This window comes from Podarcis gaigeae, assembly GCF_964106915.1.
Source record: "Podarcis gaigeae genome assembly, chromosome: 4".
Classification (NCBI taxonomy): domain Eukaryota; kingdom Metazoa; phylum Chordata; class Lepidosauria; order Squamata; family Lacertidae; genus Podarcis; species Podarcis gaigeae.
This window is the reverse complement of record NC_139677.1, coordinates 76169566-76195815: the sequence shown is the minus strand read 5'-3', so window position 1 is coordinate 76195815 and position 26250 is coordinate 76169566. Positions and strand designations below refer to the sequence as shown.

At 41.1% G+C, this 26250-nt stretch overlaps 1 protein-coding gene across 3 annotated transcripts in view; it reads left to right on the top strand.

The window, feature by feature from the left end:
- LSAMP (limbic system associated membrane protein) overlaps positions 1-26250 on the top strand; it is a 1399704-nt gene that overhangs the window by 1354023 nt on the left and 19431 nt on the right. For 2 of the 3 annotated variants that reach the window (XM_083737171.1, XM_083737170.1), the window contains 3 exons: positions 6752-6872; positions 7731-7879; positions 16191-16226. In XM_083737171.1, coding sequence (XP_083593297.1) covers positions 6752-6872; positions 7731-7879; positions 16191-16226 — 306 coding nt within the window. The remainder of the gene's footprint in view (positions 1-6751; positions 6873-7730; positions 7880-16190; positions 16227-26250) is intronic. The other variant, XM_083737172.1, reaches the window with a different exon arrangement.

The window sequence follows — 26250 nt, the reverse complement described above, 5'->3', positions numbered from 1 at the left end:
GCCAGTCATACTTGTGCAATATAATAATCACTATTATTTTCACATATAGAGAATCACTAGTTCTCTGACATTAAAGGGGATTGGAGAGGGTGCAGAAAAAGACCTGACAATAAGTAACTGTAAAATGTGAAATGCTGTAATTACTATCTTCTGAGTGACCACATCTGTATGCAAATGTGTGCCACGTTTCTTTATTATTTTCTCCTAATGGCCTTTGTTTGCCATGTTTTCTGAGATGAAGTGCCCTTTCTTATTAAATAGCATCATTCTAATGAGATCGTTATTTAAAAGCCTATCCTACGTGTAGGCATGAGATATTTACCCTTCTGTTGTGGGATAGATAAAAGCAGCAGGGAATACAGCTTGTTTCCAAGATCAAAACTCCTGGCTTCCATTATATTATCATAACAAAGGGAGCAGCCTAACTCAACTCTTTCTTAACTTTTCCTCAACTTGATAGACATAAAAACAAAAGAAGAGCCCTTCTAGATCAGAGCAGATCCCCATCTCATCCAGCATTCTGTTCCTACAGGAGCCAACGAGAAGCCTATGGGAAGCTCATCATCATCATCATCATCATCATCATCATCATATTTATTTATACCCCACCCCACCCTCCCCAGCCAAGGCCGGGCTCAGGGCGGCTAACAAGCAATAATAAAAACAAGTTGAATGAATACAACTTAAAAACGAGATTAAAGTACAACATTAAAATATTGAAACATTAAAATATTAAAATGCAGCCTCATCACAGGAGGAGAAAGAAAAAAGAAAAAAGAAGGAGTAATAATAATAATAATAATAATTTATTATTTATACCCCGCCCATCTGGCTGGGCCTCCCCAGCCACTCTGGGCGGCTTCCATAAAAACCAAAAATACAGTAAAATATCACACGTTAAAAACTTCCCTGAACAGGGCTGCCTTAAGTAGGAGTGACTTGCCCAGTGGGCAACAATATTCTCCTGCTGGGTTGGGTTGCCACTGTCCTTTGAGTAAATAATTTTAATAGGAGTAAACCATAGGAGTAAACCATAGCAAAAAACAAACAAACCAACACCTGTTTTGTTTTCAGACGATGTGCATGCATCATCTTAGAAGAGACATTTCCTCATGCATAAAGGAAATGCTTCTTTTGAGATGCGGCTGGAGATGTGCAGGTATAAATATTAGGGGTGTGCACTGGCCACAAGATTCAGTTCAGATCAAAATTCAACACTTTGGAAAACAGCCGGCCTCAGTCCATAGACTGCCTTACTTGGCTTGGGGATTGTCTGCCTTTTTCTCATTCCTTCCCCTCCAAATACACTGCTGGAAAATAATAATAATAATTAAGCTTTAAAAAATTGCCCTTCTGACAGAGGTGGATGAGATTTGTAGCCATAGCAGCTGCTCTAGGGTGCATAAAACCTGGAAAATTGCAAACATATTGGTACAGAAACATTTGTCAGAGGCACTTTTAAACTTTGCATTTTATTTAAAGAAAAAGAAATAAAATGTCTATATTGTTTTTATTTGCGGGAAGAATTGGATTATATTTGTAAGGAAGTTCGCTCCTTCTAAAAGCATGAATTCTGCTGAATTTCAAATGGATAACTGCAGTAGCCATTACGGTTTGTGAGTCTACTTTGTTTCCTTACCCACACTCATGACTGAAAAACCAAAAGTGGCTGTAATGTTATTTCTTGTTACAGAAGTAGGTGAAATTTGAAGGCATAGTAGCCAGAATGGATAACGCCAGCCATATAACAGGCAACATGTGCAGGAGCTTATGTAGCAGGCATCTTTAAAATTTGATTTATTTAAAGAAACACCTATAACTTCTTTTACTATTATTTGGGGGCAAAATCAGGGCAGATACAGTTAAGCTACTCTTGTTCATTTCTCAGCCCAACTCCTACCTTCTAGTCATATAGAGTATGTTCTTTCTTTCTTTCTCTTTCTTTTTCTTTTTCATTTTCTTTTTTTTTCTTCTTCTTTGCTATTAATGGCTACTCTGTACTGGTGTGCTTTCAATAACCACCTTAAAGCTTGGTTGCTTGTATATAGCCTTTGGGGAAGTTAATGAGGCCAAAAATATCGCAGTTGGAGATATCTTGCTTAGTGTCTAACTGAGGTTTATGTAAGATTGAGAAAGGGGAAATTTACATTAAAAATAGACTCAAATACACTCAAATTTGACTCTCTCTCTCTAAAGGCTTTTGTTTGTTTGAGCTGTCATTGCACATTTTATTTAGCAGTGGCTCAAATTAAAAATGCACAATCTAAACACAACACTGCAGATTGCAGCTCTAGCACATAGCTGGCTTTTTGTGTTAGGAATAAAGCAAAACCTGGAACGCTATTAATCTATGGGAAAGATGCTGGAAATTATTTTTAATGAGCCATCATTACTTTTACCGGATGTAGTTTGCCAGTTACTAAAAGCAATTCTGTACTATTTTTTCCCAGTGCACATCATCATCATTATTTAATATTCCACTGTTCTGTGTACAAGCAAAGATGGGGGAGTGGTTAGCATGCTGTATTTAGACCAGGGTGCCTGAACTGGAATCCCATGAAGTCCCTGACCTTGACCCACCTCTCTCCCCACAAACTACTTCACGTGAGGATAAACAGAATGCGCTCCATGCAGGCTATCCTGAGAGGAAGGGTGGGATACAAACGTGACAAATAAGTACCGTATTTTTCTGTGTATAATATTCCCCTGTGTATAAGACGCCCCCTATTTGGAGGAACTCAAAATCAAGAAAATGGGGGGAGATTGCCCCCGTGTATGATGACCCCCCTTTTTAACATAATTTTTTATTTTTAAAAAAACTAGTCTTATACACGGAAATGTACGGTACTTGAATTTGAACAAAAGCACATAGTGGACAGAAAACTTTGATTTCACATATGCATTTGGGTTCTAAATTTGCTGCTCAGAAAAAATGACCCTGAGCTCACCCAATGCAGCCACCAGTCTTAGTGTGTTGTAGTGATGAAAACAACAGTTTTAATACCATAAAGAATTTCAAAAAGAGGTTAAAAAATAAATCTGCAATTAATGCCCTTATACAGAAACCATCATTCCCATGCCATTCAAGTCATAAGAAACAAAGTTACAGACTAAAATTACAGTAAAGGTAAAGATAAAGGACCCCTGACAGTTAAGTCCAGTCATGAACGACTCTGGGGTTGTGGCGCTCATCTCGCTTTACTGGCCGAGGGAGCCGGTGTTTGTCCACAGACAGCTTCCAGGTCATGTGGCTAGCATGACTAAGCCGCTTCTGGCAAAACCAGAGCAGCTCACAGAAATGCCGTTTACCTTCATATACCTATTACCTTCGTTTACCTATTTATCGACTTGCACTTTTTGGGGTGCTTTCGAACTGATAGGTTGGCAGGAGCTGGGACCGAGCAATGGGAGCTCACCCCGTTGCAGGGATTCGAACCACAGACCTTCTGATTGGCAAGCCCAAGAGGCTCAGTGGTTTAGACCACAGTGCTACCTGCGTCCCTAAATTACAGTAGCACATCTAAAATAACCCCAAAGGGTAAATAACATATGGCAGAGAAGGGATGGACAGATCAGGCTGTGCCTAGACTGGGGCACTTTAACAGGTGCCCATGCATAAGTGTGTTGTGCCCAGTTTGCAAACATTAATATGCAAAACAATAAATAAATAGAAAGATCTGCACACACAAAATCATACATAACTAAATCTCTAAATCTCTGCCTAATCACAAAATACATATTAAAATATGTGTTTTATTTCAATGTATGCATTTCTAAATGTATTTAAACCTACAATGCACATCTTAACGCATTTTGAACAGACAGCTGTATTGCAAAATTCAGAGAAGAGCAGAAACCTGAGGATAATTACTATCCAAGGCACACATTATTCTGGGACCTGCAGATCAGGTCAGTTCACATTGGAATTTACAGAAACTGACTTCCGCAATCATCCCTGGCACAGAGTAAACAGATGTTTAAATCAATATGTTTATCCTACAGCTAAAAAAGTTAACTTGAATATATTTTTCTTGTATCTATCTGTTGCAGCTACAAATCTGACTACCCTTGTAATAGGGCAGTGTTGTTTAGAAGATTTTGTATTGAACAGGTGTTGTCTTATTTGCCACCTTTGAGAAAAGGGGGGGTGTCATCCAGTATCCTCTGAGATGCTATAGATGGAAAATTAATATGAGTTTGAGCTTCAACTGCACCCTTCCCATGTATGCTATAGCCCCCAAAAGCAAAATCAATGCCTGGATGAGAACAGCTGGTGGAAGCCGGTCCCTTCTCTCCATGCATTAACTATTCCCTGTTTTAGTTGGCTGAGCAGGGCTAAACTCTTTCTTCACAGTGCTCTTTTGAATATCAGCCTTTAGGGGGCAGAGGAAGCATAATTTGTATCAGATTATATCGTTGCACGATTTCTTCAACCTTGGATTATTGTTTAATTATTGTTTATTATCCCTCCTAAAAGAAAGGATATAGCAGGAAGGAGAGCAAGGGTGAAGGGTGATATACAAATTTAGTAAATATATAAATAAATCTATGATCTAGGTAAGATTCCTATATTGCAGGGGGTTTGAACTAGATGACCCTCGCAGTCACTTCCAACTCTACAATTCTTTGATTCTATGATTCTAAATATGAAAAGGGCACCAAAAGGGCTCTTTTAGTTCTTTTTGTGGTTTCAGTCATTAGAAGGTGATGTCACTCAGTCATTCCTACCTAACACAAGAGGAAAAACAGCGTTGGAGCATGTGATTTGCACACAGAACAGGAGTGCCAGCTTGGCCCCGCAACCGTGGGTGTCCAGGGCCGTGGGTGCCATGCAGTGTGCATGGTCCTGGCACCAAAATTTGTGGGTGCCTGGCTCCTTCATGGGGAATTTGGTGGGTGCTCAGGCACCCAGGGCCCCAGGGAGTTGGCACCTATGACATAGAAGGCTTCAGGTTCAGCTTCTAGAATCTGTTGGGCTTGGTGGACAAAACAGCATGCCCAAATATGATACTGTGGAACAAATTGAGAAACATCCCAAATCTGTGGGGCTGCCACAGCTAAATCTGCATCCCAATTAGGGAAGTGGGATCTGCCATCCTTGTCCTTCACGATTGCTTGCCCTTCATTTAAGGTATCAGCATTCTTAAGAAACAGCATATATCTTTCATGCAGCCTGTCCATATGTACAATTTCTTGGAAGTAAGCCCATGGAGCTCAGCGGAGCTTATTCACAAGTCAGTGTGCATGTAGGATTTTAGTTCTTCGTATCAGATGGTATACTAAGAGAAAAGGAGCTGGGGGTAAAAGTCAGAACAGCAGCTATTTTTGTATTTTAGTCACTTGTTCCTCCTCCAGAAACATAATAACATAAATAAATAGCAAGTAAATGCAGGCCTCTTTCAGATCCAGCCAGGTTATTGCAACTTCCCTCGCAATACGTTCTCAGCAAAGGGGAACTGCTGTTTTTCTTTGCAACTGAAATCAGTTGGCCTGGAGTCCCTTAGACAGGGCGATGGACGATCAGGATTAAAGCCAATGGACCTGGCCACGGGCCTGCCTAGAATGTCTCTCTTAAAGTGTTGTGGAGCGTGGCTAATATGAAGAATGCTGCTGAAAGTGAGAGAGTCAGCTCCTTGGCAGGGAACAGGAATACAAAGCATTGCTAGGCCTGGTGGTGTAGCTTTCAGGTCTGTAGAAAGGTATTTGTTCATTTCATGACTCATCTCGTGTGTGAGGTCCAATGGAGCGGAAATGGTTTGTCTCGCTGCAGATGGCAAAGAGATTTACTGCCGACAAAAATACATTCGCACAGTGAGGTTTTGAAAAAACACCCGGCACTTCTCCTGGTGTTTGCCTTCTTTATCCCTAGGTCTCGGTGACTGTTTCATAGCAAGGTCGAGCTCTTGAAATAAAGATTTTGTGCTAACTAAACAGGGCATATTATATTCCCCACAACCACCTCTTTTGTGTATAAAAACACAATTCCTTTTTCCAAAGGGATCTGATCCCTTTCCTCTTGAAATCATAACAGCTTATTTCTGCAAACTCAGTAAAAACAGGAAAGCTGTGATCTTGACAGCCTCAACTACTCAACCACAGAAATGGTGGTGGATAGCAAAGGAAGAAACACCCTGAAGTAATATCTTACATCAGCCTTTGTCAGACTTGTATCCTTCAGATGTTTTAGATTACTATAACTCCCATCAGTCACAGTCAGCATACAGTATACTGATTGGAGTTGCTGGGAATTGTAGGGGGGGATATGAAGGGCACCAGGTTGGCAAAGATAGACCTACACCTATGGCTGGACACTTTGATACTAAAGTAGAAGCACATGAAGCAGACATTGTATGTAAGGTGCATGTGTGGCATGCTCCACCAAGGACACAGATGTGAGGGTAGCTAGAGGGGCCTCAGAGATGGGAAGGAGTAAACCACACTTGTGATTCCTCAGCTGCTGCAACCAGCAGTTCCAATACTGACCCCGAATCAGCTCAGCTTGTCTGCAACATTCACCCATCTGAATCTTCTCCCTTTAATTTCCATTGCTGTTTTTATCCCCTTGTAACAGGTGAGTGAGTCGTAATCACTTGTTTCCTTGACTTTTGTCATTTTTTGGCAACCTTAATGTCACCTTCCATTCAATGGGTCTTTCTGTTTCATGCAAAAGTGTAGATAAGCTTGGGTATCTACTGCTTTGAATGGCTTTGTTCCTCCCATCATGGCTCCAAAAAGTCTTTCTCTCCTGCAGACCCTCCAACTATCACGGAATCCAAGAGCAATGAATCTGCTACCGGACGACCAGTTTCACTTAAGTGTGCAGCCTCTGCTGTTCCTACACCTGATTTTGAGTGGTACAGAGATGACACTAGGTAATTATTACTGTTTATATTTTTTTTCATATGTTATCTTTGATGTCTAGTAAAAGGAAAAAAGAAACCTAAAGCCCCTTGTTCTCTCTACAACCAGTGTTTTACAACCTACATTTTAAAATGGATTTTGCTTAAGGAGATAGTGCAGTTAATTCACTGAACACAACAGGGAGATGGGGGAGAAAATGGATGTTTAAGGGCCCTCCCATGAACCTACCCTTTCTGCACTGGATATGCCACTCACAACCAAATTTATCAAGGATAAGCAATATCGCATTTGAAGACACATGGTGGAAGGCAATGTGTAGGTTTACTCAGAGTATACTACAAAGTCTCCTAAAACTCTGTCCACAGTCAGTGGTGATTCAAATAGAAATCCAACTTGCAGTCATCCCATTCTTACTGCTGCGAAGTACACAGCCCATACAAGAGCCACACTGTCTGAGTTGATCAACTCTGTGGTGAAGCTGCTTGCCTTTATCTCAGTTTTATTTCTTGCTTCCCTTATCTTCTTCCACTTTTAGATTTTTCAAAGTGTTTTTTTTTTGTCTTCATGCAAGTATTAATAATTATGATTTGTGAAGAGTGTAAAATACAAACAAACCAAGCACAAAGCACGTAAAATGCAAGTCCTGCTGAAGGGCTTGGAGTCTAATGTAGATAACAAAGTGGCAGAAACAAGAGTAATATTTATTATTTATGAACTACTTAAAAATCTATAACTCCCTCCCTCTCTGTTTATTTACATGTCTGCCTTCCAGTCTCTATATAGTTTCATTCTTTTCTCTTAGCATATAGGAGCACGCGAATGACTTCATACCATGACCGTGTTTACCAATTACTTTTCTTGGTTCTCAGGATAAATAATGCCAATGGTCTGGAGATCAGGAGCACAGGGAGTCAATCTTTCCTAACAGTGGCCAATGTCACTGAAGAACATTATGGCAACTACACCTGTGTGGCTACCAACAAACTGGGAATCACAAATGCTAGCCTATTTCTCTACAGTAAGTATGGAAGAGGGAAGAAAAAGTCCAAGTGGGTTTTTTTTTAAATGCACATTTTGCAGCAAGATAAGGATTCCCTTTCTCTAAATAAAGTTTCCTGTACCGTCCTTCTTCCACCCATTCACCCCATGAAAAATCTCTCCAAAGGGCCAGGAGCCCCTCTTGAACAACTTAGGTTATGGTGTGGGGAGCTACTAAAGAATCATCCCAAACATGGCAGGCCACTGCCAAACCTGAGGTGATATACTACTCCCTTGGCAGCCTCTCATGCCGTGGTCTACATTGTGTGTGGAGGCTGATCTTCTGTAGACCCCTTTCACAGGAGCACTGGAGGCTGAACAGGAGAGGAGGCATGGAGACTTTTCCTCTGTGAATTTACTTAACATTACAGTAAAAGACATGGCCACATTCATACTTGAAATCCAATGTACATGACTGTAAGAAAAGGCAACCTGCTCTGTCCTTGTTCATCATAGAACATGGGAAAAACCACCATCATAATCTATTTAAAGAGAAAACTGGTACCAGACCACAGTGTGGCCAAAACAATGAAAAGGCCTTTTGAACACCTGGTAAGACGGTGGAGGTTAGCAACTGGGAAAAAGAAAGGGGAGGCTGGAAAAAGTACAGAAATGAGAAACTGAAAGGGGAATAAGGTCACAAAGCAGAAACAGAACTGGAAAAAAATGACTTGAAAGGACGTGACTGTTTTCAGAGACTATGAGAACAGATGATACTAAATCTCAGGGCTGGCCCACATATGTGGCAGGGGCAGCTGATCTTGATGTAGATCTTTATTCTCCCCTTGTTCCTAGTATAGATCACTCGCCCCTTCCTCCTTGGCAGGGAGGAGAGGCTACATTTTGTGGTTCACCTCAGGTGCCACAATGTCTTTGGCCAATCCTGCTGAATATAAGGCAAAGGTGAGGAGTCTGTGCTAACTAACTGCAGCTGAATGTGTTTTTGTACACAAAATTACTAACTGTAGGTCATTCCTAATGTTGAACAGTAGCCCTGCATTTTAACTTTCTATTAGCCCAACATGCAAACCATAAAAATGGCATTTCAGTTGTGTTATAGAACATCAGATATTATTATATCCAATCAATATTTCATGTCTAGAAAAGGCTGTGAGGCTATAAGAGATCATTCTGAGAGTAAATTCTGGTTTTAGGTGCAGAATCATATCTTCCAACTTTATTTTTTTTTTAAGAGAATAATTAGGCTAAGAAATCAGCTGAATTATTCACTCCCCCACACTCACCCTTTGCTGGATTCTATTTTATGAACATTTTTCTTCTCTTAATTCTTTATTAATTTGACTAAAAGAAAAAGGAATCAGCATGATTTCCTAACTAAACATGACCTTGCTTTGCAGTTGTTTCCAGGAAATCTAATCAAACCTTCAGATCAGACCTGACATATCCAAGGTTTACTTCTCTGTAATAAATTTCTAAAGTTCAGTCCATAATCTCCCCTGGACATTATATATGGAGTTGGGGGCTATTATTTCTTTTTCTATCAGCAGTTTCTTTATAAGGTCTTCATTGATTTGAAATATCCCTGAGGGCAAACTCAGTTAACACAAATAATTTGACCTGCTATAGCTCTGACCTACTCACCTGTGATGGTATAAGATATTATGGAAAATGAAAAAATATAAATGGCTAGGAGATGTATGAATGTTGTTGATACTTTTATAACAGATGGACAAACTGGGGTATGATGCATGATAGGGCCAAGCCCAGGGTTTTATAGGAAGCCAGTAGTATATACCCAAAGAATAAATAAAAGGAAATCCATGGGGATCTAATTTTTTTAATTATTATTTTCTCAGTTTTTTATCTAGGATTAAAAAACAAAACAAAACAACCAACCTGGAGCATAATTCCCATCACCTGCAACCAGCATAGTTAATGGTCAGGGATTATGAGAATTGTACTCCAAAATGCCTGAAGTACACCAGGTTGGGAAAGGCTAATAGAGAGAGACTTCTAGAAGAGCCTTCTAGATCAGTTATCACAATGGCACTTTCCTCTATCTGGACAACCCCTGTTCTGCTCAGGAGGGTTGGGAGAATCCCCAGAATGGGGTGTAGGGTTAGGAGAGGAGAGATTGTTCCTTCTGGCAAGCAGAAACGCTTACACTGATAGAATTATCACCTTAGCACAGTCTTGAATGCCACCCTGAAGGAGCATCTCCACCCCCATTATTTTACCCAGACACTGAGGTCCAGTGCCGAGGGCCTTCTGGCTGTTCCCTTACTGCAAGAAGCGAAGTTACAGGGAACCAGGCAGAGGGCCTTCTCGATAGTGGCACCCGCCCTGTGGAACACCCTCCCACCAGATGTCAAAGGAAAAAACAACTACCAGACTATTAGAAGACATCTGAAGGCAGCCCTGTTTAGGGAAGCTTTTAATATCTAAGGACTACTGTATTTTAATATTTTGTTGGAAGCCGCCCAGAGTGGCTGGGGAAACCCAGCGAGGTGGGAAGGGTATAAATAATAAATTATTATATTATTGTTATTATTTTACATTTTAAAAAATACTGCCCAGAATGCAGTTAGTAAGGCATACCACAACACCTCCTTCTGCTGATTAAGTGGTAAATTTGGTGGGATAGTAAAAAAGTGATTTGGGGGTGATGTGGGAAGCTCTTGAAAAGAAATGGCAACGAAAAATTATTGGCGTGGGCATGAATGTAGTAGACCAGTGGACTACTGCTCTAGTGGTGGTGCCTCCACATCAAAGTTAGCAAATGTGAGCAGCTTAGATGTTATGCTAATGCAAAGAGAGCAGGAAGCTCAAGTGCATTAGTGTGTTGCTTTTCTTCACAAGCTCAAGTTGCAGGTACAGCCATGGTTTCTTAAACAAACCCTAAGTTAATCATGAGTTGCCCCACAATCAAACAAGCCCAGGCGTTTTCCCCAGCTGCTCTTGCCTCATACCTTTGTAGTCTGGTTGTCTGAGGTAGGGTGTTCAGACAAACCACAGTTAAAGAAGGGTGCTGGGTTCACACAGAACACCAAGCCATAGTGAAAGCAAACCAACAACAAACCATGGCTTCAGATCATGATGTCATAAGACATAGTGCAATATTATGTTCAAACCAGGCCATTAAATATCTACTGAGAGCAAGAGGAAGCAGAAGGTACTTGCAATTCCTACTCTCTTTATATCTGTATAACATCCAAAGCCACTCTGCATGCAATTAAATGTGTATATACTGTACATCTTTGTTTTTTTTAAAAAAATAAAGTAGCTTTTCTCCTGTGACTAAAGATGAACACTTCTCTCTAACGTTTAGATGGGGGGAGGGGGACCTGGAACAAATTTCCTATGTAGTCCACGAAGATGAGAAAAACTTAGTATTTCTGTGTTAAAGAAGTGTATAATTGGAGGCCTGGTAGTATATAATTGGCTATCATTAAGCTTCAGAAAGAAGCAAAAGGAAGCACAAGCCATTTTGAAATACCCCTCCAAGCCTGCTTGGCCTCACATCCAAGAACAAACTAGAGCAAGTGATACAGCCCTCCCCTTTTGGGTGGTTTTCTTTTTCGGAATCAAAGGGATTGAAGCATCAGTAAGAGACTTTTCATGCTTTTTAATAGAGAACAAATTTGTTCAAAGATATCCTCTCCTTTGAGAAGCAGATGGAATGTCAGTGCCAGAAGGTTCTGTAGTGGTTGAAAAATGACAGGAGCCGAGATTGAAACTGCAGAATAGGGGCAAAGTGAAATGTTTGTGGCTTTGCTCATAGCAAAAGGGTGCACAGGGCTTATTGGGTCCTGCAAATTATTTGAAAATGCAGCCTAGGAAGGGACAAAAATAAGTGATGGATGATCCCAGGCAGAGCGTGAAAAAGGCAGAGGTGGGCTTCAATACCACCTAAAGCAAAATGCACTTTGGGAAGTAAGGGACTGGACCCAAAGGAGGTGGGAATATCTGTCATCAGTGGAGATTTATACCTGTCATTCCTATGGCCATTTAGAAATGGGAAGATTTGTCCAACGAAATGAAGCAGGGCTAGGCAGGAGAGGAACAAGATTGAAACACACAGCAACAGGAGTAATAACAAACTGTCGGAGGACAATGCCCTGAAATTGATCAGAAAGGCCCAAGTGCTATCATCACTGCAGAATATAGTGATCAAGACATCAGATGTATCTCCTCTAAATACCAGGTGAAAGAAAGCATTTGCTTTAGACAGCTTCCTGTCTCTTTGAGAGACATTGGCTGTCAATATGTGTAGCAATGTATATAATTCAATCAATTGTTTGACAGCTCGTAGGTTCATTTATCAAATTTTAGTGGCATCAATGGACTGAGATCTGGAAAGCATTGAAGAAAAACAGAGTATTTTTTTATTAAATCCCCAAACAATGCTGCAATCCTATACACACTTGCATGGGAGTAAGCCCTACTGAATTCAGTAGAACTTAGCTCTGAGTAGTCATGTATAGAACTGCACCATAAGCCACAACCATGCAGAAACTTTGGTGGTGGAAGAAACCCTGGGCAAACATGCATTTCACAAGCCTTATTCTGAATCACAAAAAGAGGTGGGGGAGAAATGGTGGAGAATAGAACCAAGGGTCAGGAAACAAGTCCCCCAAATTTTCTGAGAACAGATTGGAATGTGTAGGTTTTGTGTGTCCAGTATATCAAAACCTCTTTTCTTATTTTGAATTAAGTTAATTAAAAGGTAAAGGTACCCCTGCCCGTACGGGCTAGTCTTGCCAGACTCTGGGGTTGTGCGCCCATCTCACTCAAGAGGCCAGGGGCCAGCGCTGTCCGAAGACACTTCCGGGTCACGTGGCCAGCGTGACATCGCTGCTCTGGTGAGCCAGAGCTGTACACGGAAACGCCGTTTACCTTCCCGCTAGAAAGCGGTCCCTATTTACCTACTTGCACCCGAGGGTGCTTTCGAACTGCTAGGTTGGCAGGCGCTGGGATCGAGCAACGGGAGCGCACCCCACCGCGGGGATTCGAACCGCCGACCTTTCGATCGGCAAGCCCTAGGCGCTGAGGCTTTTACCCACAGCGCCACCCGCGTCCCTAAGAAAATGTGTTTGTCAGAAGTGGGATTCGAACCCACGCCTCCAGGGGAGACTGCGACCTGAACGCAGCACCTTAGACCGCTCGGCCATCCTGACACCTTTAAGTTAATTATTGATAAATAAATTCTGAGATGTCACAGCAGGACTGTGCAGATGTTAAAGGTCCCATATGCAAATCCAGCCTATGTGCCTCAAACAGAGGGAGGGAGCAAGGGTGTAATCCTGCCTCCCCATCCACACAACCAAAACACTTGCTCTCGGTCACCTAATATCAATATAACTTAGCAGTATTTGCTGCAAACGCTGTGGGAAATTCAGGTCATATTTTACCAAGCGGCTTTCCTTTGAAGAGAGCCCTGGAGATTTATGATAGCTGCGTAATATAATCCTGGTGCAAATGTACAGGCTGAGCAGGCGGTATGAGGTCTCGGGAGCAAGCACACGCTCCGTTGCATCGCCATTTTAGAACCACATGATAACACAGCCTTTCCTGTACATGCACACACTGACCACAGAAAGCATTGTTTACAACCCGCTAGCTTCATATGAACATCGGATAGGTACATAAGCCATCTTGAAGGAGTTGCACTACAAAACGTGGCCTAGAAATACTTTAAAATGATAATTGATTGGCAGCATAAAAACTGGAGCACATATAATAATTGATTGGCAGCATAAAAACTAGAGCACAGTTTTCAGTCGCATGGGTGGAAAGGCACTCGACAAAGTAGCTGCCATCACATGTCAGCTATCCCTGCACGGCAAGTTTTCAGAGGGGAGTAAGTCATCCAGTGAACCAGGTTGTTTTCTCAAAACTTCTACAAAATGTAGCATGGATTTTTTTTTTCCTGCTCCTTTTGCTGCATAAGTTTCACTTGGCCCACAGACGCAGAGGCCACATGTGGCAATTTCATGCAGCCTTTTCTTTGTGGTTGTAACATGTGGACCAGCTCTCAGTTGTGATTTAATGAACGGACTGTGCAGCAGACCAGTGGCTAGCGTGCTTTTCATTTTATACTTGCCTTAAGCATTTTACTCAAGAGCTATAGTATCACAGAGAGTAACAAGGCGAGGTGGAATTATTAGGGCAGGAATGGGGTGGAGTAAGAAGGGTGTTGCACAGCAGGCCGGGGAAAGGTACTGCCGTTTTGTACAAAGCAATGTAATAATGAGGCCAGAACGCTTCAGAATAACCACTTGTGAAGAAGTGTCTTGCCAACTGTGCGAGGGAAAGGTAATGGGCTTATGTTATTTAAGCGCACTAAATAACAAGGAAATCCTGTCACTGAAGCTGACTGTTTTCCCCGAACAATAGGCTCCCATTGCTACATAAACACTAAGTTCCAGGCTGGCTGTGTATTTTTCCAAGCCAAAAGACAATATCTTCCAGCACCTGCTGTGTCATCAAACACTCCCATTAAGCCAGTTAGTGCAGGGAGATCTGTCATTAGTCACAGGGATGTGCTTGACCTGTTGTAGCCTGATTGGCTTATAGAGCTTCCACAACAAGTCAGATTGTAATAGCACGGTGTGCTCTGCCTAAGGAGCATTGCGCCGTTGGTGCCTGAAGAGGGTTATAAGCAAATAATGACTGGCTGACTTCTTGAGAGATCCGCCAGGAAATGCTTTAACCTGTGATGAGCTTCATGAAGCTCCCATAACCTCAAAGGGGACATCCAGCATATATTGTTATTCCTAGCTATGCTTCTGCCTAGAGCTTGCAGTTTTTGTACAGCCACCTGGTTATGAATGCACTCCCCACAAAGGTGTGCCTGCCATCTTCTCTGTGCAGTTTTTGGTGAATGCTTTTAACCTTGGCTTTTGACAACTGTGATGTGAGTTTTCAGGACCCAGCTTATTCCTGTGACTGTGATTTGTTTTAGCTGTTTTAATTTAATTTAATTTTAAATTGTTGTATCCTGGCCTGGGACCTGCTGTTGAAGGACAAGTAAATACTGTAATATTAATTAATAACAAAAACAATACAAGGGCAGAATGTTAGCGCCTTCTGTTCAAATAGCCTTGCCCCACCCAATACCATCAAAGCTTAGTTCTAGATCCTTTTAAATTTGGGTGTGGCTCATTTTGGAGTTTGCTGCTGAGGTCTAAGCCCCGCAACCTCTTCCCTTCGCCCGAACATATTTGGCAGTGGTAAGACAGCAGTGACAGGCACCAGTCAAACAGCTACATAGCCTTTATGGAGGTTCTGTGTTAGGTATCCCTCCCTGGCACCAAGAACATTGGTGGGGACTGGATTCTGTTGTACTACCGATGGCATGACTGGGAATTTGAGATGCTTCATAGGAAGGGATTAATAAATGGAATGAAATAAATAAATTTAGTACATAAATAATTCAAAGTCCTACATTGAGATAGATTACACATATGCTTCAGTCTTGTGGCCAGCCTCTGGTTAGTTCACCCTGGCTCTGCCACTGATTTCTGGACAATAATTTCTTTCTCTCCCCTCTTCTTATCCCAGTTTCCCAGTCTGTAAAAGCCTGGATGAAGATGTAAACCAAGCTTCTCCAGATTGTACCCAAACATGCTATGTTCCTGGGAGTCATTTGCATAACAGACTCTTTGGTGGTGACGTTTGTCATTTAATCAAGATCTTTCCTCTTAAAAGAGAGAGGGTGGTCCCTTAAGTCATTTATTTGGAAGCCGACTAGGAAATGCTGCAACATTGTCCATGAAATCCACAATTTTCATTGGTTCTTTGGAGATTCTGCCATGAGACAAAAGGGTTTAAAGATAAATCAAGACATATAATGCAACTGAGTTTGTACGAAGGAGATGCCACCATTGATCCTTGAACATGGGCTGTATGTACAGAGTAGAAAGTGTCTAGAATGTCTTTGCTACTTGCAGTTCAGCATAGTTAACTAGACATATTAACAATACAAATTTAACAGCAAAGCAAACTAGGCAAAAGTTTACTAGGTCAAAGAACTATGTACTGGGATCTCGTGGTGATATTTGGATAGTGAAATCATGGCACTCAAGTTCCCTCACAGAAGGCATCATAATTCCCTTTATATTCTGTATATTGCTTATTCAGTTTGTGTCTCCTTCAGATGGTTCCTCCCTGCCTCATCACACACTTAGGTGCTTTGGGAAGAGCAAATGTTCTTTTGAATCAAAGCAATTTCAGGTTGGGAAGCACTCCAGGTTTGTAACTGTTGCTTGCTGAATGTGGAAAGTGCATGTTGCTTATTGTTTTGTTTTGTTGTTTTTCTCACTCCTTAGAGAAAATATTACCCACACTCCCCAATCCTTTTCCAGGTCAGTATATGTTTTGTGTCACAGTAGCTCTTAAGCTGGGTCATTCTCCATCAATTCAATAAGTAGGATGAACCAGGGAAGAGGAAATAGTTTATTTGTTGTGAAAAAATAAGACATTGTGTCTACACTCTGGTTGCTCCTGCCCTTATATCTACGTGCCCCATTGCTGGCAAACTCAGCTGTTCAACTCTTAAGCCATTGGTCTTTTAAACTTAGGTCACCTGAATCTTTTAACAATTCATTTTTAAAAAAATAATATTTATTAAAATTTTAAATGACAAAGAAAAAAGAAAAAACAGTAAAAAAAGATACAATTAAAAAAAAGAAAAAACAAATCAATCTTTCCATACCTTATCTTTCATCTGCTTGTTTCCTTGACCTCCTCACACCTCCCTTTTTTGTATTCTAGTTCAAAAGTTATTTCAGCAAGTCCTTACCCTTTTTGCTTTTATCTTAATATTTTATCATAATATACTATGGCTTTACATTTTCACATGTTAACAATCCATTTTTACATACCCCTTAAAAACATTACTGCTAAAACCACATAACTTCATTCCAGCATCCCTCTAACATTCCTTAATTTTACAGTGTTTCTGTAAGTAGTCTTTAAATTTCTTCCAGTCTTCTTCTACCGACTCTTCTCCCTGGTCTCGGATTCTGCCAGTCATTTCCGCCAGTTCCATGTAGTCCATCACTTTCATCTGCCATTCTTCCCGGGTGGGAGAATCTTTTAACAATTCAGCACATTAGAGATTTTTCATTTGTTCTTCAGTCTTCAATTACTCTCTAACAGAAAACCTATATAGACCCATATAGTATAGCCCCTCACAGACAAGTATCACCTCAGAATGCATATGGGAGATGGGTGATCTGAAAGTTGAAAAAAAGTCATTATTAAAACACCCAGTTACAAGCTCACTTCACATGGAAAGCTGACCTACCAGAGAGGAGGCTTATAGACTAACCTTCTATACCCGACATTGTAAATATTTCTCATGGAGGAAGAGACTGAGTTGAGGTCTTTTTAAAAGGACTGACATCAATTCTGAGCTGGTATGAGCCAATGAGAAGACTATGTCATCTTGAATCCACTGGCTCAAAACTAAAGCGAAGAAGCCAACATGGGATGATTACCACCCCCCCATAGTAACAATTTGTTTGAATGCTCTGGAGTATGATGGTCAGGTAGTCCACTATGTCCCTTTACCATTACGCAGAGTGAGGTGGTTGTCCAGGCAGCAATGCAGAGGATTAACATTCTCAGGGAGTGACAGCAAGGTGTTGGAGACTATGATTTCCTCTTCTCTCCCTAAGTTGGTCTGCTGCCTTCAGGTGCAGTAGAAGACACTGTCCCATTGGCAATGTTAAGGTACAGTTTGTCTGCCTGTTCACTTGAATCCTATATGTGGAATATGCTCTCTTGCAATGAGGATGGTCTTTCTTGGGCCTGCTCTACATGCCAAATGAATAGCAGAAGATATTGAAAAATATCAGCCTCCGGTAATTTCACCAGCTCTGCTGTTCACTCAGTTTCTTGGTGATCCAGGTTCAAGGTATGTCTTTGAAAAAGCACCCCCAGGCTCCCACACAGCACTGGTGTGTGCTTTTATTATTGGAAGACACCCAGTGACAATGGTATCCAGTAGGCTTAATAGAAATGGAAGCACTTATTTCCACTCTCTGCACCATTGATATTTATTTATTTATTTATTTATTTATTTATTGAATTTGTATCCCACCCTTCATCCATAGATCTTAGGGAAGTTCGCAACATAATTTTGAGAGTCGCTGGTCTGCAAGGGCAACTTGGTTCCAGAACAACAACAACAAACCCTCACAGCCAATACAGCAGGTGTGGGAAACCCTTTTGGTCTAGTAGGCAGACCAGCTTTGACATATGACTAGGACGACCCACCTGCTAATCATCTGGCAGCATAATGATGTTTCCCACATCTGCAGTGCAGCAGCAGTACTGATTATTAATCAAGAGGATGAGGGCATACAACCTGTTGGTATTGTCACTTGCTTGTTGTCATTTGTTCAACGGGAATCCACACATTTTCATGGGGAAACTAAAATGGTTAGAACATTGTAGCCACTGGCTACAACTGGATAAACAGAGGCAAATCTACAAATACAATTAAAGGAAAGCAGATACAAAAACAATGTACCATTAAATTAAATCCTGTATATTTATTTGCCATAAAGCTGAAGAAAAGCAATAAAGTAGGCCATTTGCAAACAAGCAGTCTAAAAATAAATCAAATAAATATGGTTATCATATGAAGCAGGAATGAAAATGTGCACAGATACAAGAATAACATCTTTAAAGGGCTGCTTTGGGTTTGTGTTTAGCATCTTTAAATTAATTAAATTTAGGTTTTATTGAAAACAAATATTTGTATTTAAATTAATCGCCCACATTGTGTGTGCCTTAAAAATATGCACAAACAACACAAATAAGGAATGCTTTACTCATAGTTATCATTTGGCTGTATTTGTTTGCATCCAGATATATGTATGTATCCACCCAAAGTAGCTTCAAGTTTAACAGCTAAATAAATACAATTATTAACAATAAAAAAACTTACCTGAAATAATTATCTCACAGCAGGACAAGTTGAATATTAAAATTTCCTTGCTGAAAAAAGTAATAGAATGTATCTGAGAAACAGTTTAGATGCCACCACTGAGAAGCCCTTGCACCTTGTTAAATATCCATCTGATAATGAGACACAGAACTGAGCTCCCGAAGCTGACCTTAAAGGTTTGGCAATTAACCCAGATTTTTTATTTTATTTTTTAGATTTGTGGTTTTATTAGGTAATGAATATATTGGTCTTACTTCATTCCTGCCTAAGAATAAAACTACAGTCCTAATCACACTTAAAGGTAAAGGTAAAGGTACCCCTGCCCGTACGGGCCAGTCTTGACAGACTCTGGGGTTGTGCGCCCATCTCACTTAAGAGGCCAGGGGCCAGCGCTGTCCGGAGACACTTCCGGGTCACGTGGCCAGCATGACAAAGCTGCATCTGGCGAGCCAGAGCCGCACACGGAAACGCCGTTTACCTTCCCGCTGGTAAGCGGTCCCTATTTATCTACTTGCACCCGGAGGTGCTTTCGAACTGCTAGGTTGGCAGGCGCTGGGACCGAGCAGTGGGAGCGCACCCCGCCGCAGGGATTCGAACCGCCGACCTTTCGATCGGCAAGTCCTAGGCGCTGAGGCTTTAACCCACAGCGCCACCTGCGCCCCTTGCGCCACCTGCGCCCCTAATCACACTTACCAGGGAGTAAATCCTATACTTCAAGGGCACACTCTTACTTTAAAACATATTGAACACTGGGACTTAGAAGTAACATGCATAGGATTCTCTGGACTGAGGCATTGCAGGTAACTGGACTAGATGACTAGATTTGAGCCCCTTCCTGTTCTAAAATTCTACAGTTCTGAATGAAAATATAAGCAGAGAAATATATATTTGTACCCACATGATCAAAACTTTAACCTGTAAAGTTTTAATAGCACTTTATCTTGGATGTATAATGTGTTAGTGTGATTTATTCCATGCTTGAATTAATGCTCAAGCATTCGATTTTGATTCACATAAGCTACATCCTAGTCTACCTTCAGTGCATCCTGGATTACTGAGCAAATCTATAATTTTAATATGTAGAACCTTATTTCTCTGCCAAATGTTCCCAGCAGTTTCTTTGCCATGGGCAATTAGCACAGGTATTGGTGCTTTACTAACTGTTCGCTCTGCCTTTACAATTCACCTCTTGATAGAGCCTCAGGAAAAATATGATTGAATCCCTAAACTGTGTAGACATGGCTTCTTTTCTCAGACATGAATGCGCTCCTCTAAGATTTTGATCATATCACCCTTGCTCTTAAAGCCTTAGGCTGTGGCGCTTGTTTTGTTGTGTTTAATATGAATTAGCATTTCCTGACCACATGGGCGTTACAAGGACACATTGGAATCATTTCTGATTTTTTAAACTTTATTAGTATGGGTCTTTGCTGTTAAAGGCAAACCATTCTCATTGTAAGCAGCATTTTCATAAAATATCCTATGCAATGATTTACTATTTTGTCACCATTAACCTATAAGCGTTATGTAGTCACCACAGGCAACAGCAGCCAGATAGGTATAGAAAAGGCTGTCGCTATTGCATTGCCTGGGATGCAAGCCACTGTGGATTACCAAAAAAAACTTGTTTACTGTCTAATAAAGCTATTTTGATCTTTTTAGATGCCAGAGCAAAGGTATTTTAGAGTGCACATTCTTCGGCTAAAAGTGCTGTGGGTTTCAATGTGCTTCTATAGATAAGTTTCCCACGCCCCCCATTTCAGTTCTAAACCAAAATCTTGAGCAAACATCTCCCCACACAAGCAGAACGATAGTGGAGGCAGCACAGTCTCAAGTTCTACCAGGTTCACCAGCTTCCTAAACCAAGCTGTCCCTTGTGTCTTGTATCCACTTCTAGCTTAAAGTTCAATGCCTTTCACCCTCCTTGTTCTCCAGCTGCCATTGCCCCTTGTGCTTTCTGATGATGCAGTAGCAAAGTGGTGGTAATGCTGAATTTAATCAGCCACTCTTTTCACATACCTAAACCAGACACATGGTTACAGTAAGTGAGTCCAAGTAGACGTGGTTGGTGGTGGTGGGAGAATAACAGTTCCCTTTATGTAAAGCAGACGCTGATTGGAGAATGGCCCTGCATTGACTGTAGATTGTAGCTAGTTTTCTCTTAGATGTAGATATTCTAGCTTGTACTAACACTTTCATTTGGAGGATGGGTATAATGGTGGGCTGTAGGCTATAGTGAGAAAGGGGTTGGTTGGAGGGATCCAAGGCAAAAATAGGATCTTCCTCAAAAAGGTATGACCAGTTTTCTGTTTGATGGATTTGTATTTTTAACAAAGGTTTCTGTTGTCCAGGAGTCCCCCAGTAAATGGGATCACTCTATCCTAGCAACAAACTCACTCTCTCTGGATGGCTTTCTGTGTGCAAGAAATTTGATAACTTGTGATAATAACAACTTTCTTCCCTTGATCTAACCAAGTCAAATCAAGTGATGGGGGCGTGTTTTGCTGGTCCATCTTTTAAAATGATCTCATAATGCTCAAAAGACATACTTAGGACTAGCTTTGTATAAGGCTGTGCATATTAATCAGATTTGAATCTAACATGAGTGTAAGAGTAACATTCCATATATGGATAGATTTACAAAATTCAGAGAAGTGCAAATTTCACAGGAGAGCTGTGTTTTGGTTTGTGCATTGCTTGGAGAAGTGAGAATTTGGGTGGTTCTGTGAACTAAATTATACCTTATCTCTACTTCTATTTATGCTGGATAATTGAGGGGACCCGTTCAGCATGAGCAGGAAAGTCCTAATCCTGCCAAGCTTCATGGTGTATTCTGTTGATGCTGTTGGCATCTGCAAGAGCCTACATACCTACAAGCCCAGGCTTCAAACTATTTTGGACCTTCAACAGATTCTTCTAAGCTCCAAAGCAGATATGAGGTGTGCCAGAGAGCCAGTCTAACCTTGGTGATCCTCAGTTTTGGTGGCTTCCTGCATTACAGTCATTTAGCTGCTCACCCCTTATTTTGCATATGCAAACATATACTGGAGACCCAGTGATGTGTTAGGGGGAGAGTGCTTATGATTGCCTGAATAGACCAGGGTTCAAAATCCCACTTGGATATGAAGCTGATTGGGTAACAACATATCTTGCTTTAAAGATAAAAATGAGACAACCAGAACAGGGATCATGTAAAAAGTAAACTCACTGTTCAGAGTTCAGTCAAATGATGGAAGACAATGACTGATTTGGAATAAACTGAGGGTGGGGAAAAGGTTTCCAAAAGACAAATATACTGAGTATCAGTGTTATAAGCAGGACAAAACAATTCCAAGAATGAAATAGCCAAACATTTGCTTAGAACTTTAAAGGTAGAGAATCACGTGTGCACATACAGCCCCATCTATGCCAACCCGAACTCCTTGAGAAAAGGGTATGGTAAAAATGTATATAAATTTGGATTACAACCAAAATTAAGAATGAATCATATGCATTTGGGTCAACTGATGTATGGTGCGTTTAAATTCACATAAGTTTTGTCTATATATTTCCACAAATGTTTTTGAAGAAAGAAGAGTATTTTCTTTGTTTTTAGATGATTCCCTAATAATACATATCACCAGTCTGGAAGAAGAGAGAAACCTGCTTTAAGATTATGCTTGCCTTCTGTTTTTATAGGTACTTGTATTTTTTTTAAAAAAAACTTTTCTTTTCTTTTAAAGAAAAAAGTCTGCTGCCCCATTAATAGTTGGTATCCTTTTAGGCTTTAATAAGCAGAGAGGCTGAAAGCGTATAAGTAAGGCAACTGCTTTTGCTTTCTCCTCTGTCCATTCCACTTGTCACTAAGTTCCCATTCAAATAACAGTTCTGTAATGGTAAATGGGAATTTAAAAGGATGGCAATGGGAGTGGAGTGGGGTGGCATGTTTCACTTTAACCTCAAATTATTCTCTCTTAAGGCAGTGGCAGCCAAACAGCAAACAGCTTCCTCTTTTACCATTTCCACACATCACAGGCCATCAAAGGAATTGTCTGACAAATTGGCTTCCCGTATGGTTATTTCCCCCAGTGAACAGTCTTTCCATTCACTACCTCATGTTGGTAAAGTCATTTTGGGAAGTGTTGGTTTTATCTTCTGGACTCAGGCACTGGGGCTGAGCCTGTTGGTGACACTGTTCCCATTCAGCATTGGCAATAATAAAAAAGCACATTACACATGACTGGGCTTGCATGATTTAATACCACTGCATATGCTAGCTTATACTAACAACAAAAACAGCAATTCCTTTCCAAAGAACCTGGTCTTGTAGAAAAGCAGAGAATGGTTTCCAAATGGATGGGCTTCCAAGGGCAGAAAACGCAGGGGAAACATTCTTCTTATCATACTGAGCATTTATCTACCCTTTGAATTAGCAGCCAGTGATGGAAAATGCACAGTAAGTTGCACAACGTGTTATGGAGGTGAAGGGTGATCTTGACACATGGGCTGCTATTTTCTGTAGCACCCCAAGTTTGTTATTGTGTGTTGTGCCGGGGGCATAATCATTTATGCCTTGAGGCAGGATGATGCTGACCTAGTAATTCCGATGAGATTAGTCCATAGAAGAAGCATTAGCCAATACTATCCACCAACATTCAGTGCATCTTCCTTCTTCAATCAGATATTTTAAGGGTTGAGAGTCCAATGTTTCAGAATGACTTTGAAATAAGCTTTTTCTTCTTCTTCTTTTTTTGAATGTCCAATGTGCCTGCAAACTGTATATTGGTCTCTGTGATACTCGCCCAGCTCATTTTCTATTTTTGAAGCAGCCCCATAATTTAAGTAAAGTTGCTCAGAGATGCCAAGGATGGTGAAAGGTGATTGTTTTTCAGAGAACTACATATGGCTGAGTGAGGTGGGTGGGGCCCTATCTCCTAGCATCCCTGTGTTCTATGTGACATCTGCAAAACAGAGCCTGTGCAGAAAGAGTCATACCTCCATAGGCTTCCAAGCAAACAGAAGCCCCAGTTGTGCTTCCTGTCAAGTGTTAGCTAATCCAGGAATCACAGTGCACACATAGGCACCTCTTTGCAGATATTTTTATCAACCCATGGGTGTTAGGGGATGAGACTGATGGGCTGCTGGTGCCAGGGCTGGAGGACAGTATTTGGAAGCCCTGCTCCATAGTTTAGAATACACATGGAGGAGAATGACTGAAGAGGTTTAGAAAAAGGGTGGAAAATCTCTGGCCTACAGACCAATCCTGGCTTACCGAGGGATCCAATTTGGCCAGTGAGGATGATAACCCTTTGCCTGTGGAGCCAAAATGTTTCCCACCTCTGGTCTAGTGTCCAAGATAACCCTACTTTCCCAAACAACTTCTGTGCATGTGGGATTCTTATTACTTCTTACTTTGAGAAGCTGTTGCACAAATTGATGTGCATTGTGTTGGCATGCCAGTGCAGTTTTGTTTTAAATGGTCCCCCCCCCCGTGTTTTTAACTATCTTTACATTGCATTGGGACAACAATAGCAATAATATTAGCATGTCAGAATCATAGAATTATAAAGCATCTCTGATGGACGGCCACCCAGCCTCTGCTAAAAACCTCCAATGAAGGGGAGTACATCACCTTCCGAGGAAGTCCATTGCACTACCGAACAGTGGGAATGTGCATTGGAATAGAAAATGTGCATTCCACTGAGAGGAATGCAATGCTCCTAGACATCCACACTTGGATATGCATTTATATATGTATTCAGCATCTATTTTCCCTCCTCTCCACCTAGCTTGCACAAAGCTCTTCTCTATCCCACTGCCAATGTTAGGCAGCAAATGAGAGGTTTGACATATAGGACATAATGCGGTTCAGAATAAGCGCTTGCACCAACAGAACAATGCTATCCATACTGGAATCTTAACCTGATGAACTCTCCTAGAAACTCTAGTTGTTGAAGAGGAACCAGTTCATTGAGATCATTAGTTCAAAATTCAGATCTCAAAAGAAAAACTAAACAAAAAGTGTCAGAGTCACTGGAATCTTCTTTGTGCACAAGTTATTAGTGTGGCTATAGGGCAGGGATGAGGAGCCTGTGGCTTCCAGCTGTTGTTGGATGCCAGCCCTGTTCATCAGCTACACTAGCCGCGACTGATAGGAGTTGGAGTGCAACAACATCTGGAGGGCTACAAGTTCCCCATCCTTGCTACAGCGGCAAATGAGATATGTTCTAGGCAGGGCATTGGTGGCAAATGTGATTTAAACTGCAGTTGTGAGGAGACACTTCAGTAGTAGATTACTTATTCTGAAGTTGTGCGTTGCCCTGCCTTGCACTCGAGGGAAGTTCAAGTAGTCTCAGCACTGCTTGGAAATATCCTCCCACTCGGGGAATTGCCACAGTACAAGTTGTTCTTGTAGAGTGGAGGGATTTCATCAGTCTTAAAAGTTCTGTCATGCTCTTTGAGCAAATGCAATGTGATCTTAGTGTGTGAGAGAAGCAATGGCAAGACAAATTTCTTCAGAAGAAAATTACAGAATGCCGCCCACAAACGGTCAAGTGACCAGAACACAGTGTGACAGGGTGATACAATAGCATTCACAAAAGTGAAAATACAGAAGTGTTCTCTGTCCATCTCTCCGTGTGGGCCATTGGGTAGCTAATTAGCGAGAACATATTGTACCCTTTGAAAAGTGTAGTATGGTTTAATGGACCACTGATATCTTCAGCTGTTTACTACTATCAATATGTTGCTTATGCAACAACACTGAGACCTACTGTCTAAGACCGTTCCTCCCTATGACTCCACAAAGTCGAAAGCTTTTTGACACTGAAGTGTGAATGGAACTTTAGATCAGGGGTAGGCGCTGTGATGATTTGACTACAACTCCCACCATGCCTGACCATTGGTCATGCTGGTGGGGCTAATGGCAGTTTGAGTGCAGTAACTTCTGGAGGAAACTACACTGGCTACCCCTGCCAACAAGTAAGATCAAGGAGAAAATGAAGTATGCTTGTTTTTTATTTGCAAATTTAACAATGAGAAAAGGAAAAGGAAAGAATTGTGAAAATTAATAATATGAAAGCAAAAGAAGAATACTAATAATTACCACCAGCACACATTAAAGATAGAATAAACATCAGTACATCCATCTTAAGTTAAACATACAGGTTGATATAAGCCCTCCAGATGTCCAAATAGGTATCCACATGACATTGATATCTATAAAGAAATATGTTGAAATGAAGCCAAGGCAGTTAGGTCCTCAGATCATTGCATGATAGACATTGGGTCTATTGAAGTATAAATCCCTTGATGATCATAAGGGCTTGAAAAATCCTCTTTTGTTGTCCTTCCTGTCATTAATCCCTGTATGATGGGAATTTAATTTAAAAGTGCCTGAGCATCTGCAAATAGCACTTTTTTGCCAATGCAAAATTGATACAGCAGCAACT